The 20,824-nt window shown below is 29.8% G+C and overlaps 2 protein-coding genes across 2 annotated transcripts; both read left to right on the top strand.

Annotated features, from left to right (window-relative positions):
* Positions 1-271: 271 nt before the first annotated feature.
* LOC100790552 (UPF0554 protein-like) lies at positions 272-5,618 on the top strand. Its single transcript, NM_001252831.2, is given in 13 exon segments — positions 272-386; positions 527-625; positions 727-800; positions 887-958; positions 1,050-1,078; positions 1,150-1,200; positions 1,748-1,798; positions 2,463-2,522; positions 2,631-2,713; positions 3,041-3,188; positions 3,404-3,454; positions 3,898-4,002; positions 5,308-5,618. Coding segments are annotated over 13 exon segments (1,050 nt in total). The 5' UTR covers positions 272-306; the 3' UTR covers positions 5,455-5,618.
* Positions 5,619-8,321: 2,703 nt separating this feature from the next.
* On the top strand, positions 8,322-9,631 carry LOC100804319 (transcription repressor OFP6). The gene has a single exon (XM_006577030.4). It carries the CDS (start codon positions 8,758-8,760, stop codon positions 9,328-9,330), a length of 573 nt encoding a protein of 190 aa, XP_006577093.1. The 5' UTR covers positions 8,322-8,757; the 3' UTR covers positions 9,331-9,631.
* Positions 9,632-20,824: the final 11,193 nt, after the last annotated feature.

Raw genomic sequence — 20,824 nt, 5'->3', positions numbered from 1 at the left:
AAAATAAGATATCATATGTAGGAAATAGTGGCATCTCACAAAGAGATTATCTTATTTCCATGTAACTATGATAAAAAAAAAATATTGTAATGTTTTGTTAACTAAAAAGAGTTTGTTTGGTTTATGAAAATATTTAATTTTTTATAAATAGTTATAAAAATGTTATCATCTTTTTATTATTATATTTCCACTATTTTTATTCAAAATATTTAAAAAGAGAAAAACGAGGATGCCCAATTATTAAAAGAGGAAGGCAATTACACGTGTAACTAATTTGAAAATTGTTGATATTCTGTAATTCCTCCGATGCTTCCTCGTCTGGCTTGGTGGACTGGTCGATCCCTCTCTCACTCCTTGCTGTTGCCTCCTCCCACCTCCAGCACCAGGTACCTTCCCTCACTCTCGCAGATGTGCATTTCTGTTTCATTTTCATTAGGATCTCCATTTTCCCTTAATTTTCATCCATAAGATTTAAGACTTATTAGAAGCAATTACATTCCTAATATTTTTTGTCTTCCTGGACCAGGTTTATTGCCAAGTGTTTGAATAAGAACATGGGCGTGGACAATAATTTGCTTGCCAAACCTAGAAGGCGTGCTAATTTTCGGTTATGCAATGTGTCATGGTATGTAATGTAATCTCGAACCTTGAATTTGACGACGATTTTGTTTATTTATTTATTTATGTATTTATTCGTTTCATCATTTATGTGTACTTTTTGTTTAGTTACACTTCTGAAGTATTGGAGATTCAATCTGATGCTCCTACACTGCATGTTCTGTTTGTTCCTGGAAACCCAGGTGTGGCCTCGATTGTGTGTTCGCGTGCTTATTTTTCCATGTTAAATTTGTTTAGCTGCGGCTCTTGGTACTTTTGGTTGTTGCAGGTGTTATTTTATTCTACAAGGACTTTGTGGAATTTCTATATGAGTTGCTGGAGGGAACTGCTTCTGTCACAGGTAAGTAATGGCAGCTCTTTCTTTCTGTCTTCTGGTTACTTATTTGATTAGCAGTTATGCTCACTAGTCATGTTTCTCTGTGGCCTAACAGCTATTGGCCATGTTTCTCACTCAAGAAAGGTATGTGCATTTTGTTTTGTTTGATTAGCCTGGGTGGCATTAGAATTTTTCTCACACAGTTTTGTTTCCAGAACTTGGAACATGGACGCATGTTTTCTTTACAAGAACAAATCGATCACAAGGTAATGTAATGCTTATATTTTGATCTTAACAGATCATTTGCTGGTTTTAGGATAAAACAGTCTGATGAGTGGTTTATTTTGATGTCCATTTATAGGTTGGTTATACTTGGTGTGCTATACAATGGGATGCCCTCCCCTGCCCCTTTGATTCCTACTATAAAAAATTAAGTAAATTAAGGAATCAGAATTCATTCTTTTTGGATCTCCCGTGAAAAATTATAGATTTATCTAATGCATTGCTGAAAGGTGTGAAAAGTGTGGCTGAGTTGAGTATTTAAATTTTCATTTCATATTATATTGTGCACAACTGTTGAATAGATAGAAGAATTGTCATGATGGGATTGTTTCTAGTATGCCATGTGCAGGCTTTTGTGTTGGCATATTCCTCTGTTTCTCTCTCTTTTTCATGTTTACATTTTTCATTCATTTCATAAACTTCCATGCTTTTATGATTGACATTCATCATTCTTGATTTGGATCATTTTATTTAACAGTGCATTAATGTGTGATAGTAATCTAAGTCTTCACTTTTCTTGTGTGTTTGTAGATTGACTTCATCAGAGAGGAATTGGAAAATGTTGAGATTCCTATATTACTGGTGGGTTCTTTTAAAATATTTTCTCCTTGTTCAATGATGGTGTTTTGATGTTTAAAATTTTGGTGTGAATACTTCATTTATTTTGTATTCACCTGCTGCCACTAGTGCTGCAATGCAAAAGATGTCAGAGAAAGTATGTTGACATCTTACACAGATTTTTTGTTGACCACATTATGTAACAAGTGACATTTAATGTGCGACTTAAAGTAGAAAAAATGCCAGTGTGTGGAGTTTCGGATGTGCATAGAGAAATAATTTGTTATATTGCTGTTAAAGAAAGAAATCCATGATATTATAGTCTGACTAATAGTTTCATATCTGGATAAATTTCTTGCCATGACACATGACTTTAATCAGCTTCCCTTCCCCTTTGACAGTAAGAATGATATTAGAGATACTAAGTTCAAAATTAGTTTACATGTAAGGCCAAACATCCTTTTGTCCACTAAAAGCGAACAATTTTGAAGGATCATTAATGAATCAATTTGGGAAAGCTTAGTTTACATGAAAGCAACTATCTGTGTTTTCATTACATACTGGAAGAGGGTTTCATGAAATTATTGAATAAAAAAATTGTGTTATCTGAAAGTCCTGTTGCATACAAAAAAGTTAAATTTCATACTGAAATAAAATTTTGGTAGCTAATTTAGAGTTTTCTCTCCAGGTTGGACACTCTATTGGTTCATACATATCTATTGAAATGTTCAAGAAGTCGCCAGAGAAGGTGATGGGAACAATGCATATTTAATTAATTGCGAACACATCATCTCTTCTGTCAATCACTTCTGATCTCCATAAATTGTTAACTTTCATTTTCTCCTTGGCTCTGTAGGTGAAATATTGCATTGGACTTTATCCATTTTTGACGTTAAACCCACACTCAACAACACAGTTAGTTATTGGAAAAATTGCCAAGTTAGTCTCACCCCCCATCCCCAAGTCAAATACCTTTGACATTGCCTACTTTGTTAGAGATGACATGAACTAGTAGTGCCGTTATGAGCTTAGATATCATAGTTTTGATGTGGTTCACTCTATTTCATACCTCATGGGATTCAACTTAAGCATAAAAACAATTTTTTTAGTTTGGTCTGAACCTAAATTTCAGATAAATTACATAATGGTAATTATCTATTTGTTATTGCTAAATATTTAGCACGAAAGCTTTGTACTGCTAAATTTTTTATGAAAATCTTAGACTAGTTTATCTGAAATGACTAATGATGGTACATGGGGTTTCAGATCCCAAGTTCTAGCTGCTGCTCTTAGTTACCTGACAGCATCATTAGGATTGTTACCTGTCCAGGCTTTGAGGTTTCTTGTCAGAAAATCCCTTGGGAAGTCATGGTCAGCCAATGCAGTTGAGGCAGCATGCTCTCACTTGTCACAGGTTAGCTTTACTGTTCTAAGAGGACATCAATGATAAATCACATTAAATTTGTAATTTAGTTCTTTTTCTTTTGGTCGCTCTTCTTATTGATCCCTTTACTTATATTAGCATACCAATGCAAAAAAATCTACTTAGTTGATGCTGACTTACAGCTTTTTAGTGTGGGTTGATATGCACCTTTTTTTTGTATTAACTCGAACCTTAATAACTCACAGTATCATACCATGCGGAATGTCCTCTATATGGCCATGACTGAATTCAGAAAGGTAACAATTCGTATCTATGAATATACCTTTCAGATTTTATAAATTATAATAAAGTTGTTTCACTTCATTTTACTATCTAGCAACTTTTTCATTTACATATGGCATTATTTATCTGTAACTATTTTTTTCATTCAAAATTAAATGCTGGCACCCTTTAATCAATGTAGGTATTTTGTTGACACCACTAGTGGAAAAAGGCTTTAGTTATTGTTGTATATGATTCTTGTAATAGTCATTTTTTCATACCAACATAGGATGTGTTTGGTTTGTGGAAATCTTTTTTGCTTTTAGTAATAATTACAAACATGTTACTTTATTTTTACTTTGTTTTTAAAGATTTGTACGGGAAATGATGAAAACACTTGGAAAAATTGAAAACAGAAAATATATAGGAAATGAAAGCATGTTAAACTGCAACGTTAATCACGTGCTTCCCCTGCTAGCTTTCAGAGGCACCAGATTGGATATTTATGAGAGAAAGGAAGGCTCAATTGGCATTTTTATTTGGTGTTGACGATCACTGGGGACCACTTCATTTGCTTGAAGAGGTATCTTTTTATTTATTTTAATTACTGTTATTATTATCTGGAAAGCTTTTGCATCATCTGAAGGTATGAAATAAGATTTGTACCACAAGCATTTAAGTCTGTGAGTGCCTCCACTGGAGAGCATGTGTAGGATAATGATATGCTTGAGATTCTATCCTAGTCTATATGATCATTTATGATCCTAAAATGGTGCAATAGATGTTCTAAGTTTATTAACAAAGTTGAATTCCCTCCTTTTATCATTAATGAAAGATCTTGTATCAAAATTTGCAGTAATTTTTCCTCTATAAATTAAAAATAAAACAACCAAGAAGAACCTTATATTTGTTTATTTTTGATAATTTTTATTGCTGCAAATTATTTACTTTAAAGAAATTAAATAATGTTGTAAGTTTGGCCGAGCCATTAAGCTGAAGGTTTGGATTTGTGTTTGAATCTCAGCATGAACTACAATATGCAATTACCTTCTTCCCCTTTCTCTATCCCCCAGTTTATGTTGGGGACCTTCTACTCTAAATAAAGCAGAAGGTTTATAAAGTTGCTCTTGTTTTAGTTTAATAAGAAGAAAACAAAAGTGTATCAAAATCAAACCGAGGGGAAAATTTACAATACCTTGATTATAAAGATATGATACTTAATTTAACCTTCAGTGATCTTTTATTTCTCTTTCTGATATTAATTTTACTTTATTTTCATGATTTATGTTTTAGACAGCAGGTATTGTGATAAAATGAGCAAAATAAAATAGATTATGATGTGACCTATCAATACCTTGGCTTTTAAGATATACCTGAAGCTCACTCTTATTCTCTCGTTCTCTTTGACATTTCAAAACAATGGACTATCTGTAGCTTAAAAAAGAAAAATGAAAACAACGGACTGCTGAAAGAAACTAAAATCTAACAGCCAGCTGCCCACAGAAAGTGGACTACGTTGGCTATTAGGGGGATCTTCCAGTTTGCTCTATATTAACTTGCATGTTCTTGGAGTGAACTGGGCATCCAATGTCTGCAATATAGACTTTCTATAAATTTTTCTTGTTTGTGATGCTATCAAGTAATTTTTGTGGTGATAAATTCCTAACACTGGTTTTAGCATGCAGCTTATGTATGTGTGCTATCCTAAGTGGACTTGAAATACCACAAATTCTTTATACCATATTTAACATTAAATTACGGGAAAAGAGCTAGGTAAATGTTTTTATAATAAAGATTGATTGAAATACTAGTTAACCACAATGAAGATGTTTTTGTTTCTTAAAGTTTCCCTAGTAATTTCTGAAGTTATGGTTTCTTTTGTTTACAGATTTCAAAGCATGTTCCCGGTATGGCCACATATATTGAAAGAGAAAACCACACCCATGGTTTCTGTTGTACTGAGGCTGGCTCATTATGGGTGGCTCAACATGTGGTAAACTTGATCAAGAATCAGATGGCTTGTTCAAACCAATAAGGTTGACCCTTTTGCTATTGGCTTGTGTTATGTGAGTTTTCTTAGTTAATGTAAATTGCAGAAAGGATTGAACCACTAATAAATTTGAAACAATGATAGCTGAGAAAAATCTTAGTTTCATTTATTTACCAATGCATCTAGTTCACTTAACAGTTTTAACATCACCAACTGTATTCTATGACTTAATTAGTTAGCACCCATCTTCCAGCAGTACAAAGTAAATAATCGCCAACTGCATTGTATGACTTTATACCACCCATCTCCCAGTTATAAAAAGTAAAAGCAATTGCCAACTTCATTTCGTTGAACCTCCCCACTCTTTTTCGAGAAACTTAGTACACGTTTGTCAGGAACTCATCGTTGATGGATAGATGGATAGGGGAAAAAGTGAAGTGAAATAGAATGTAAAAGCATTTGTTGTAGTTGTATGGTTTGTTTAAAATAAGGTAGAGATGGAATCAGTTTCATTCTATACTTTCTTTTCTCGTAATTTGAGGGTGTGGAATAGACTCACTTTATTTGGTACTTGAAAAATACAATTTCATGACAAAATTGTATGTGAATATTATAGTATAGTGACAAAATAGTCTCAGAAAACGAGAGATGATAAAATTGTTGCACTTTTTATTATTCAAGGACTAGATCAAATTTTTTATTCTTTCATAGACCACATTATGACTTATTTACACGTTTAGAGATAGTTATTGATCCTTGTTATTTGGTATCACTTTTCCTTTCGAATATATTCTTAGTTTATTATTTTGACACCGATAAACCAACCTGGTAAAAGTATGAATTATAATAATGATGAAAACAGTGTCATTGTCATCAATGACAAAGGTAAAATCGGTGATGAGGATCACCGAAATCACGAGTGTCTATCAGAAACGTTAATCTAAGTAAGCTTGTAACTGCCCCCGTGATTACCGATCTAGTTTTTAAATTTTTTTTCTTAATATTACCGGAGGATTCCCTTCTGATTCCAATATCTTCTTGAAAGCAATTGGCTATATTCGCGTTTACATTCCAAGTAACTAGTATTTAATTTGTTGTCAGTTGTTTACGATAAGTGTAGTTTGCGTTGCCATCTTTAATTGATCAATAAAAATTCCAAAACTTTAACCTTTGAGAAATAGCAAGTGCTAACTTTCTCATCCGCTTTTTTAGTTTGAAACAAACATCCAATCCCAGCACGTTGGGTACACCATTGGCTTTTCTTTCGACTTTTTGTAGTACAAGAGAAGCCAACTCTAACATTGAAATCAATATACTGAAAACCTTGTTTGTTACTTACCAGTTACTACCAATGAAAAAACACCAACGTGATCATAACATAATATTTATTTTCATTCCTTTATTTTTTTTTCTATATAGAATTTAGAAAATTATACAAAGGGAGAAAGGGTACAATTTTTTTTATTGATGCGCATGAAATAAGTGATAAAAATTACCTTCATTGATGAATTACAATTTGTTCAAGTTATTATTTTTATAAATGGAAAGTAATAGAAATGATTTTGCGAGTTAAGATTCACAAACAACCCAACTACAATGTTTTTTCTTTCTTAGAATATAGTCACGCTAAAATGGAGACTCTTCTCAAATCTCAACGGTCCTGTTTTATATACGTGGATCTTGAGATCAAATTCAAGAGCAAATGCTCCATTCGGGACTAATACATAATACTACTTCCGGCCTTATATATAAGTAAGAAACATAATACAAATAATTAAGACTAAAAAAAAGTGATGGTTATATTTAATATTATCATAAATTTAAATTTTATTTTAAAAAATACCTTTAAGTTTAAATGTTACAAGTGATGACCTCATTTAATATTAACACCCATAGTTCACTGAATGTCTAGTAAATAGAATTCACAATAAATTAAGGATATAACAAATATTTAATTCTGCATGAGTTTAAAAAAACTAATCATTGTTTGGCATATATATAGGACCTGATGTAGTCGTAATTACTAATTGAATTACATCTTGAAAATTGTAAATCAAACCAAAAGAAAAATAAAATGTAAAAGGACGGTTTCTAAATTGTCTGCCAAGCGATAATACATACTCAGCCAACACAAAAAAATGGCGAAGGCTTAGGCAATGGTATTTAAAAAATTATAATTTCTTTTGATAATTATGCATTAATAATAAGATTTCTTTATATAATTTATAATATTCAATGTAACATGATAATATATTTATATTCATATTATTATTTTGAAGTATATATTGTAAATTATATCTTAATTTTAATTTTCTAATTTAATTATATATATATATATATATATATATATATATATATATATATAATGTTAAAAGTTATATAATATATTAAGAAATTAGGTTAATCTAATCATGTTTAGAAATTAACATGTTTAGAGATGAACGAGTCGATTTATCTAATATGTCCACTGAATTAAGTTGGATTAAAAAAATTCAACCCAACAATTCAATATGTCAAATGTTGGGTTAGATTGAATTCATATTTACATTTTTCTTTCTTGAACTAAATTAAAATTTATTATCTAAAGTGAATAAGCAATACACTATCACATTAGTTCTTTACACAGGAAAATTCAAATAAGTACTTGAAATTTTTTGTTATTTCATTTTAAGTTTTTAAATTCAATCATTTACATTATTTTGGTCTCTCTGAACATTTAAAAAAAATGTATACTGATGTGGTTGAGAGATAGAACTTTCATAAACAAATTTAAAATTTCTTTAGGTTTAGAAATTAAAGTGACAACATTATATACTTTCAAAGAGTAAAATAGTAGTTTACGCTAAACATAATATAGAATATTTTTAAAAAATACTATCTGAATAATATACTTTTTTCCCCCTCTCGTCTATCTGCATCCCCATCTCCAATACTTGACAACTAGACAAACGAGAAAGTTGAATATCCAATTACCAAACCTCAAATTGCTCTGATTCTGAATGCATGTGATCATATGGACAATCTTGTAGATATCTCGACTCACATAAACCAAATCTGCGGTCCAGATCACTCTGTAGTCAAATTAGTTCATCATCACAAACTAGACCCATTAAGTACATGTAGGGACCTCTTAACTCTAAGTCACATGCAAACCCAATTAATAAGACCCTCCTCATCACATCCCATTTCCAAGCCATCCCCATAAATAAATAAATAAACCACTTTACAAAGCCATACACATTACACATTTACAAACACCTTCCTTTGACTAAGGCAAATAAGCTCATTGTTTTGTTCCCTTTTCATGTTAGCAAGTACTCACGGAAAAGTAACACAGAAACCACAGCAATGTCTGGCTCCCGAAAGAAGCTTCTTCTGAACACCGTGTCCGTGAAACTAGGCTGCGGCACCTGCAGAAGACCAAGCCTGCGTCGCATATTCCACCCAAAGCCAAAACCAAAGAATCTTAACAACAACACCAATTACCGAAAGCACAAACATTCTTCTTCTTCTTCTGCTTCTTCTTCCTTTTTTGCAAGCCAATGGGGGGGTGACAGCACCAGCGCCACCCCCACCAACACCAACACCACATTCTCACCCTACGTTGATTCCTCACACTTTTCTGACTCAGATTCCTACGTGAAGGCTGTGGGGGGTTTAGGCAGAGCTGGGAAAGAAGGTGTGGCTGTGGAGAAAGACTCTGATGACCCTTATCTTGATTTCAGACATTCCATGCTTCAAATGATATTGGAGAACGAGATATACTCCAAGCAGGATCTCAGAGAGCTTCTGAACTGCTTTCTTCAGCTGAATTCACCGCATCATCATGGTGTTATAGTCAGAGCTTTCACTGAGATCTGGAACGGTGTTTTCTCTGTGAGGTCCAGTTCTCACATCCACCTTAAGCCACGTGAGTTCTAAGTACTGCACGTGATCGTGGGGGTGTTAAGGTTAATTAACAAGTTGTATATGTAGTGGTAGCTGCACTAAGAGCTATGTTCCTAGGCTTAATATCTAGTCCAACTTAGGCACAAACTTTGTTGAGCTATGCTAATTAGGTTGCTAACGTTGTATTGTATTACTGTATTAGTAAACAGTAGTACAACATTTTGATCAACCAAATATAAAAAGGGAACTATTGTTATCTAGTAAGAGTAGTAGTATTACTATTTCTCGGGCAATATTATTATTAATCAAATTACACCCGAGTTGGATTGGTTTTCCTTCTTTTTCACCACAAGACAAGGATGAACTGAATTTCACTAGAAAATGACTGATCATAAGAAATAATTGCTGCGTTATGTTGTAGTACTGGTAGAAAATAGAAATCACAATGGAGGACCTGAATGCACTGAGTATGGTCCCTAAAGTTGGCTTTGGTTTGAGTAATTTGGTCAAAATAGTTCCCAAATTTTGAGTAGTATGGCACTATGGCGATGGTGGTGGAAAAAAAGAGACATTGGGATTTGAATTATAATAATAAGAGTGGTCTCATGAAGAGAGACAGTGAGTTTAGTTCTTTTCAATAGATGAGAATAGAAACTTTCATGACTGACTCGAGTGCATTTTCCAATGTTGGTATTGAAGTTCGCTACTCTGTTTTCAGTAGTATTAGGATACAACTTGCCAACATAGTTGGCACATTACCTGCTAGATTTTCTTAAAATAAAATTAAAAAACTGGTTAAATAAGTAAATACTCTAGTTGCTTTAAATAAATAAATAAAAACTTTAGTTGTTATTTGTGAGTAACTGTTTTATATTGTTGATTGAATAATGTTATTTTTACTGTTTTATAATTCATTTTATTTCTTTTTTATACTCCCGCACTCATTACTGTAGTAGTATTTCTCACATTACCTGTAGGAGTATTGTTACTATCTTATTGAATTCTCTTTACTACTCTCTTTATTGTGAAACGTGTTGTAAAATCATGATGTTGAAATACTACAGCACTCATTACTGTACTGTAGTAGTATTTCTCTTATTTATTTCTTTAGTACAGCACTCATTACTGTAGTGCATGCATTCAGTTCCACTTTGTATTTACTTAGGCATTGATAACATGGCCGCAGGCAGTTTTAATTTGTATTTAAACCTCTCGATGGAGGTAGGCTCTGATGGAGGGTAAAAGTCAGCATGCATTTAAATTTGGCAGAAAAACACTTATATTTTCTTCATCAATGGAGTAAAAAGTTTCTTTCAAACTTGACATTTGACAGAAGATCACTTGCTGGAATTGCTTATTAGAAGTTTTCAGAAGATCACCTTCATTAATGAACAATTTTTAGTTTTGTGGACACCTCAACGGATGTATACACATGAAAAGAGAAAATAAATATAATAAAAAAAAATATCAAATTTCGTATAAAGAGCCAAGTCCCTTTTCAAGCATTTCGGATGGCTGAAGGGAATTGAACTAAAGTCTACTTTTAAATATCTAAATTTCCAACATTGTTCATAGTTTTGAAGAATGTGATTATCATGACATTAAGGAGCCAATTAGATAGGCAGCTGATGAAATTTCTTGCGAGTAAAGGTTCCTAAGGTGGAATCTTGCTTTATCATTAAAAAAGATGACAAATATTTTAAACAAAAATGAAATTTGCTTTTCATTGCTTGTTCTGAGTTTGTTAAACAGAAAGTGGGAAAACATAGATGCAGATTTTTTAGAAGCAGTTTTCTGAGAGTTCAATCTAAAAATAACATTTTTTTTTTCTTTTGAATCTTTGTCTGTTGTTATGCCTTCAAAAATTTTAATTCGCGATTAGTTCAACATGTGGTGTAATACTTTTAGATGATGATGAACTCTTTACCGTGCCATATTCATTATTCGTGGCAATGGAAACACAGCGGGCCATCATTGAGAGCAAGTATCAGACCACAACTCAATCTTAGATAAAGGTTTGTAACCAAGTTAGCAAGCTGTCCAACTCAGTCTTGTCAAATAATTGCTATGAAGAGATAAGCTACATGTTTGTTGCTTTTAAGGCAAATGTTTCATTCATGTTCAAACAAATTATGTTATGTTTATCAATTAGCGTAAACATATTTGAAGACTTTATCACCTCACATACAAAATAGTATGCATATCTATCTTGCTTTGTATTAAGACCTTTTTTTTCTTTTTGAGCTTGAATGATTTTATATTTAATACTGGTACACAATAATCTTTAGGACGTAAAGCATAAATAATATGCATATCTATCTTGCTTTGTATTGAAACTTTTATATTTAAAATAATAAAGACAATAAGAATCTAATTCTTAATAACAGGTTTCCACATTACAGCCAATCAAGGTTGGAATCTCTTCAAGAATATACTAGTATTTGTGAAAAATTTTAGTGTACCAGGGTCACAAAGCTTCTGATATCATGTGATAAACTAATTATCTCCAAAACTAAACTTAAATTTAATAGCTCATGAGTTGTTTATATCTAATTGAATTTACTTAGTGCATTTAAATAAATTGGTACCCATTTAGTTTTTAAAAAATTGAAAGAAAAGAATAATACTTTGTTTATTACGGTGGATAAGCAACAAATTGATCAAGGAGGGACGGAAAAAACGTGAGTGATATTCCTTCCATCGTTTGAACGAGTATCATATCACTTTGACACTGTGGAGTCATAGCATCATTTAGCAGACACAATCACAAAGTTTATCAGATTATCTTCCTTCTGATAATGGGGGACACCTTTGTCCTTATATAGGCCTGAGTTGATATCATTTGTTGCCTCTTAACTGAAACTTAATTTGTGTTATAACTTATAACTTATCATCAACAGTGAGAGCTGAAAAAGTTTCAAAAAGACGTTGTTCTTGTCCACATATAAAGAACATATACTTCCTGCTAATGTATATCTATTCAATGAGTTGGCATTTGGATTTTCACACACCCAAGAAAAAACTGAAAGATGATTGCCACATATATATACTTCCTAAAGATTCATTCCTGTTGTGTTCCTCAATCTTACATAACCAAGAAAAATATTAAATCTTACATAGTTCGTGTATATAATATATTATATAGACTAGTGAACATCATTTTGCAAGATAGAATATGAACTTTATTCTGTAATATTTTCTTCATAATTTTAGTTATTTTGGTCCCCATGGTTAGGAGCAAAGGTTGCCACTTACTAGGCACGGTGCTAGAGTAATCAATGTGAAGCTATTAGCATCCGTTTGCAGACAAAAAAAATAACATTTACTATCAGCTATTGTTAACAGCTCAATTTCTTCCCAAGGTCAACATCATCATTTAAGATAGGTTTTGTTTTTCGAGTAAAGAAATTTTTACTCACATACAAACACATAATAGAAAAATAATGACCAAGTAGTATTTGTTTAACACATACTGATAGGATGGGCCTATATAGGTCTAATAGGTGGCTTAAACTTATATGCTATCTTTTGATATTATTTAGTTTTATTAATTTTCTTAAAATTACTAAATAATGTCACTTATATGGTTGATATTTTTTTGTAAATCACTATTTAATATTGGATATATATTGAGTAATGGATTATCAACGAAGAATATCAGTTTTATATCTCTTTGTTGTTTTTTGTTCAGCCCCTTGTTCAGGCTTTCACCCACCCTAGAACAATGTTTGTACATATAGGCTTGTCTCTTTTGGTGCACAATTTTTTGGATATTCTTCACCATCTTTTGTTTCTCAAGAACTCCTTAGGTATAGATAGGGGCTCACTTTTTACAGATTTTCTTAATTCATGGGTATGGTTTGGTCCTTCCATATGCTTTGTAATGTTCCTCATTTATATATTTTGAGTTGGGTTTGTTTGGAGTTGTAGAGATTGAAGTGTTAACATAGTTGAAATGACAATTTATACTTTTTATGTATCCATCTCCTTTTTTGTCAAAAAGAAAAATATTATTCTTTTAATGATAGATTTTAGGAGTAACATAGCATAATTTTTTGGTGCTTAACACATTCACATACTTGAAAAGTACAATGAATAAAAACAACTTAAGATTAAAACGTATAATAATATGGTAAATAATGTGACAATCTAACATATGATAATATGATATTCATCCTTACTATCACCTATATTAAGTATTACATATATATGTGTTAAACTATCACATTATTCATTATGTCAACATATCGAAGTCACATCAGTATTTATCTTTAAAAAAATAATGACAAACTAATGGTGAACCAAAATTGTTAAGTAAAAATAAAAATTAAAAATCATAATAAAATTAGGAGATAAAATTATTATTTTTTCTTAAAATTTATATGAAATAAATTATAATTACTTAGGTAATCAAAGTCTGAGAGATACGAAATGATAAAAAAATCATAATTTTACCATTTTTTTACGTCTCTTTATATTTTTAAATTTTTAGAGATATTATTAAAAAAAATATTTTTCAATTTATTAAGTAAGGAGTTAGCAATGATAAATTTAAAACAAAAAACTATAAAGAATCTCATTTACTTTTTTGGTGTACAATCACAGCAACAAGTTTGAATTTATCTTCTTTATACTGGTCAAAGTTCAAACTCTATTATTAGGCTGATCTTCATAAAAAAGAAAAAGTCATTTATAATTGTATAGATATTTGCACTCAGATTTTTCAAAAATAGTTTGATGTTTAAATTAAATATACATGCATATATTTTTTAAAATTTTAAATACGATAAGACGTGATAAATAAGAGGCCCAGGAATATTTTAATTTTTTTTTTAAAAAAAAAGAGGAAGCTTCTATTGACTATTGTGGAAGGAAAATCCTTTTTTGAAACGGCCCTTTTTAATCTTTTTGGAGTTTGGACTGTCGTAAAAGCCCAATGTGTGTGTGTGTGAAAAAGGGAAAAAAAACTAAAAAAATGACTCCCTAAAATATAAAAAGAATAAAGTGTGTTGTTAGTATTTATCAGAAGGATTATTCCTTGACAAAACCTCAAATTAGACTCTTCTATCATTTTGAAAAATTATATTTTCTTAAAGCTAAAATTTCACCCTTTAATTCATTTTAATACACAAAAATATCCTATATGCGATGGAATATTTCATCAAAAAAATAATTTAAAAGATGAAATGAAATTTTAAATGTTTCTTTTAATAAGAACCAAATTAAAAGTTTAATTTGATCTTTCTTATAAGAACGTGAAAGACGTTAAAGTATTATATAACGAAAAATATAATTTTTTAAAACAAAGACAAAGATCATGTAATTTAAGCATGTTTCTGGCAGTTTATTAAAAAGCAAAAGGCAGTTTATTCCGTAGATCTTATTGTTTGGTGAATCACATTTCTCATGACCAGTAATTGAGGAGGATTACATTTGGTTTGAGAAGTGAGAGTCTCAATTCTCATGCATAGGTCACCGTCGGCATGGCTTGAAAGATCACTGTCTATCTTTATATAGCAAACTAGCAAAGGATTAACTTTTGTAATTTTCCTTTTCTGAAAATTTATTGATAGATATATCACTGTCTTTTATGAGAAGCAGATTCTTAATAGATACTAATCTGGGCATAGGTTGCTCCTGGTATCATCAGTTCATACTTTGACTGAAAGCTCTCCCTGCACAAGTCTCATTCAATGTGTTCAATGCAAAAGTGGAATATAATTTTTTGAATAAACTATTGTTAGAAATAAGATAATCAACAAATTTTATATCTAACAGCTACCCAAATAGATAGTCATTTGGTAGACTATTAAGCCATAATAGTGCAGATATTTATCAAATTATATAATAAATTTTGTTTTGTGCATATATATATATATATATATATATATATATATATATATATATATATATATATATATATATAAGTCAGTATTAATGAAAGTGACATCATTTAATTTTAAAAAATTTAATCACAATTGTTTTATACCATCATAATAATCCAAATGTGTGCAGTACAGAAATTCAACATCCGAGTCAAAGAGTTACTAGAACTTATTCATTTTTGGCAAAAAAAAAAAAAAAGGAGGTGAGTGAATGATAAGATGTTGGGATTGACATTGTTGAAAGAGTTCCATTAACATACAGCATCATGAGTTTTATTTATACTAACAAATTGAATAATTTATACAAGGTCTTATATTTAAATTTTATTGTAGTATATTATAATTAAGAAAAAAAAAACTTAATTTCAAATTTTGTAATCGTAAATTAAACTAAATCTGTAAGATCTTTTGTGTAAGATGTATCAATATAACTGATTGTCCAAAGAAGTAATTTTATTATAAATATGAGAATGACAAACACAAATGAGTACATTAAATGTAGGTTTTTAATGAAAAAAATAAAAGGTTTATAAATTTATATATTTGGAGAGCATCCATCCCGATGTACGAGTTATCTACAAAATACTTGTGGTCCTTGAATCTTAGTTAGTCATGAAAAAGGCAAACGAGATATATTTTTTATATGAGATGTAACTAATTGTCTAAAGAAGTAATTTTATAAGAGAAATGACAAACACAAAATGAATGCAGTAAATGTAAATTTCTAATGAAAAAAAAAAACTTTATGAATATATCACTATTTGGATGGCATCCATCTCAACGTACGAGATATCTACATATATACTTGTGGTCCTTGAATCTTGGGTAGTGATGAACATGGCTAATGAGTAGGGACGTCCACAAAAGTTCAAATTAGGAAAGTGTAGTAAGTAAGAGTATTATTTTTGTGTTGTGTTGCACGTGTGTTGTCAAGGGCATGCCAAGAAACTAAAAAAAATAAGTAGTTAATATTTTCAATATTTTAATAATCAATATTTCCTTCATTTGATAATTAATATTTCATTTGATAGAATCCATTAGTTAAAATAAATTATAGATGGTAGTTAATATTTTATTTAGTGTTTTAAAGTTATGCATTAATAGCTGTTGGACATGTGGTCTCAAAAGGGGTGAATTAATTTTTCACTAACAAACTTTTAACCTCAATTAAAAGAGAGACTTAGAATGCACAACAAACACCAATCAATTTAATAATGTTCTTTAAACATGCAAGACATAATTGATTGTAACAAATTTCGTGTCTACGTCCAATACTCAAGCAACCCACTTGAGATTTTCCACTCCCTTTGTAAAAATCCGTTTATAAAGTCTGAACCACACAGGGACAACCTTTCCCTTGTGTTCAGCATTTCTTACAACTTAAGAGACCCTCGGTCCCTTAAACAAACTCTTTGAATGAGAAAAAAGAAAGAAGAATTCTCTCTTGAAAAGAAGGATATTACAATTGATGTCCATGGATGAACTCTTAATGGATTTGCAGGTGTTTGTCCAAGAATTTATTTTGAGAGAGCATTTGACAATGAAGTTCTCTTAGAATCTCTCATTTTCTTTTGAGAGGATACGACATACTGGACTAGCAAAACTCTCTCCCAATTTCATCCCAAATCACACATATATATATAGACCTTTGATGACCATTCAAAATTTAAATGATAGGATGTGACTGTTGACGATATTCCTTGAAAATCCTCTGTGGTAATCAATTACAACATTAGTGTAATCGATTACACAGTTATTTTTCTTGAACAGTTGTGACTCTTCATTTAAAATTTGAATTCTCAACGTTCAGAGTCTTTGGTAATCGATTACATATGATGTGTAATCGATTACACACTTTCAAACCATTGATAATCGACTACATGTATTGATAATCGATTACATGTGTCTTGGATAACTTGAAACCTTTCATTTTAAAGCAATGTTTGATCTTGAAGAAATCTTAAATCAATACTTTGTTTGTTGAAACAATCTTGTATTAATCTTGAAGCAAATGAGCCTTGTTTGATTCTTCTTTTGATATATCAAAATGTTGTATACATACAATTACAATACTAATTATTATAATAATAAGATGAAATGAGAAATTAAACTTTAAAATGAATAGAAAAATTATTTGTTTCAATTATTTTATTATATTTTTAAAACAGTTAATGATTAAGTTTTACTGATGAAGGATTCAAAAAGGTATATATATTTTCCTGCAATATTTATCAAATCCAAACATGCATGAAATACGTTGATTTCACTGCATTAATCAATTAAAATTCTCAACTTCAGTAGAAAAATATTTCATTTGCATTATGAATAATGAATCACTAAAGAGTAGGGCTAGCAAGGGTGTATTTGACAAAACTTATATATGTAATTTCTAATATTTTAAATTTATCTTTAATAACTTATAATAGGATTATAATTTTTAAATTTCATATATATTATAAATAAAGGAATGATAAATATGTAAGGGTGGTGTGACGTACGTACAGAGACGAAAAGTATGGCAACGATGATTGGCAAGTCAGTTATGGATGTCATTGAAGAGGCATCTAGTTGTGTGGGTGTGAGAATGAAAGATATCGAAGCCTTAGTCACGTTTAGTTTGAGTATTTGTTTTTTGTATTTATTTTTAAATTAAGTGTATGGTTTGAAATTAAATATTTAATAGAACAAAAAATATTTATTTTGATTGGTTTGAATTATTTTTTTGTTTTTATTTAAAAAATAAAAATACATTTGTTTAAAATTTAAAAATATTTTCTCTGCAAATATTTAAAAAAATCAAAATTAAAAACAACGAATCAATATTTTTAATTTTTCTGAATAAGCAAAAACTTGACCATACTATTTCTTGATATATATTTTCTAAATCTTTAAAACTTAAAAATAAAAATAAACACTTGAATCAAGTCTCACCTTTAAATTTCGAAACAAACTAATCTCCTAAAATAGGTTATTTCTCTCATAACTGCTGGAGTTCTTTATCCGATGTGTTACCAGCTGGTAAATCATCTTCTTCGTCTATTGTTGAGTTTGAAATTTTAAAGCAATTTTGTGGTAATGGTCATCAAATGCGAGCTTCATGTATCAAAGAAGTTTTGTGGTACCCATCACTTTTTAATTGATTGAAATGCAACTCAGATGGTGATTCCAAAGGCTCTCTAGAAAGCATTTTTCACTGTTTTAAATGTTATTTAAAATATTTTAACAATAAAAAATAAAATAAACATAATTTATAAGGATTAAAAAAATTATAAAAACAAAAAAAATATAATAAATTACAAGAACTAAAAAGATATATAAATCTAATTTTTAATACAATCTTTTTTAAAAAATATTTCTATTATTAATTTTAATTAGCATTCTAAATATATTTGAATAATGATTTTAATACCGTAGGCTTTTATGTGTTTTTTTTAACTAAATGTTACTTTTACACTTTTATGTTTTAGTTTTTTTTTATACGTTCAAGTTTTAGAAATCTTATTTTATTTTAGTCATTTAGGTTTTTAAAGAGTTTTATTTTTATTTTTTAATAAAACATTAAATATGTTTTGAAAGAAAAGTAGGACGTATAAAAAATGATTATTTTAAATAACGTTAACAAAACAACGTTATTTATATAAATGATTATACTGTTAATGTTACTTAAAATGATGTAAAAAATGATGATGTGACATGTTATTTAAAATAACATTATTTTAAATAATTTTATTTTAATTTTGTTTTTAAATAATTTTATTTTCGTATTTTAAGTTTTTCAAAATATTTTATTTTAATTCATTAAACTTGTAAAATAATATATTTTGATCCTAATAGTTATATATAATAATTATATATAATGTTAAGATGCAATGAATATAATTGAGTACATTCTATCAATTAAACACCTATACAATAACTCTAGGAGACACTTTTCTAAGCATATATTGCCAAGTAGAGCCAAAGTCTCACATATCCTACTTGGAAAGATTTGAAATTGGAGATTGAATTTGATGAAAACAAATGACTGATTTATTAAGTTTGTTTCAATTAACATATTACATAATCGTTTCAATCTACGTTAACGAACATGTTATATTCTTTATTAATATATTTAATGTTTTGACAAAAAAATAAAAATAAAATCCTTCAAAAATATAAAATAATAAAATAAAATTTTTAAAAATTAATATACCAAAATAAAAATAAAACACTAAAACGTAAACAATCAAAATTAACATTTCAGTTTTTTTCCATTTTACACATATTTGAACACCCAGTGCAAGTAATGCAATGACTGAAGGTCTGCTACGCGTTTTCCAAGAACACAAAATGACCAACCTGGGATAATGAATTGGCCTCAGCTCTCTCTGAGAAAGCATTTAATGCAAAGACCACACAAAGCAATGAGCTACAGCCTACAGCCCAGAAACACCAAGTTCCGTAAATTTTGTATTTGATTTGGTCACACTTCTCATGGAAATTAAATTTCTCGGAAAATGAGGGTATCACTGTATGGTCATTATCTCACTAAATTACTCAACACACATTGATTATCGTCTTAAAGTTTGCATTCCGGATTGGCTTCCCCCAGGCTCTTAAGACAGGTTAAAACCTGCACTGTGTCTGTTTATTGGTCTGATAGGGGTTAATAAAGGAAAAATAAAAACGGATTTACTAGGGTCTAGGGCAGATAAGGCGGTACTATAAGACAAATTTTAGATGTACTCCAATTGTTTAATTATTTATATATTTTCGGTGGTGTTAAATAAAATTGAAGTTTTGCATTATTAGTACATATTAAAGGTCCATTTAAAATTCAAATCTAATAGAAGAATTCTACCAAAAATACTTATATAATTGTATTTAAATTTTATCCTTAATTAAATTTTTTTTGTTTAACAAGTACTTATTTGCAATAACTATTTTTCTAATATTTTTTTTATTATTTCTAACTACTTAAAATATTTTTTTAAGAATTAATGTTGAAAAAGAGGAACACATTTTTTTCTTAAGTTAGAGATCGCATGTGACTCCTAACTCATTAAATCATAAATTAATTTTACTTATTGTATGTGATTGTTGTTGATTTGATGAGAATAAGTAAATTATTTTAAATTAAAATATTAATTTAATGAGTCCCATAGGCTATAACAATAGCATGAATTTTTATTTCCTAGTTTTTTATGACTAATTAAAATTTAATCTATAAAGCGGGATATAAGTATTGGGATGAGTAATCAATTGCTTTAAGGTTGATAATGTTTGAGAAATGTTTTAAACTTCCATGTGATTGTCTTAGGCTCCCCTACTTCGCGCGATTTAATTATTCGAGCTAACAATTCAATAATCAGCTATAAATTAAACTGTACATAGAGTAGTATTTAAAATTGTGCTTGTCTCAACGGATACTAGAAACTACTATGCTAAAAGCCTAGATTTAATTTACTTGGTTAACCGGGAAATGAAAATTTAAAATATGATAATGTGCAGGTTTAGAAGCTTCGGTGCAGGGTGCTATAGACAAGATTATCATAGGCGAGGAGGAATCTATTATCTATGCTTCATTGTCATCAAGCTCCTTTTGCCTTTGTAAAATGTGTGTTACGTCAAAACAAATTAAGCAAGTTCAGGCAGCTATAAAG

Source organism: Glycine max, chromosome 3 (genome assembly GCF_000004515.6).
Source record: "Glycine max cultivar Williams 82 chromosome 3, Glycine_max_v4.0, whole genome shotgun sequence".
In the NCBI taxonomy this organism is placed as follows: Eukaryota; Viridiplantae; Streptophyta; class Magnoliopsida; order Fabales; family Fabaceae; genus Glycine; species Glycine max.
This window is presented reverse-complemented; position numbering and strand designations above follow the sequence as displayed.

What these genes read in the sequence shown, in the direction of transcription:
- LOC100804319 (XM_006577030.4), top strand. Translation starts at nt 8,758, where the DNA reads ATGTCTGGCTCCCGAAAGAAGCTTCTTCTGAACACCGTGTCCGTGAAA.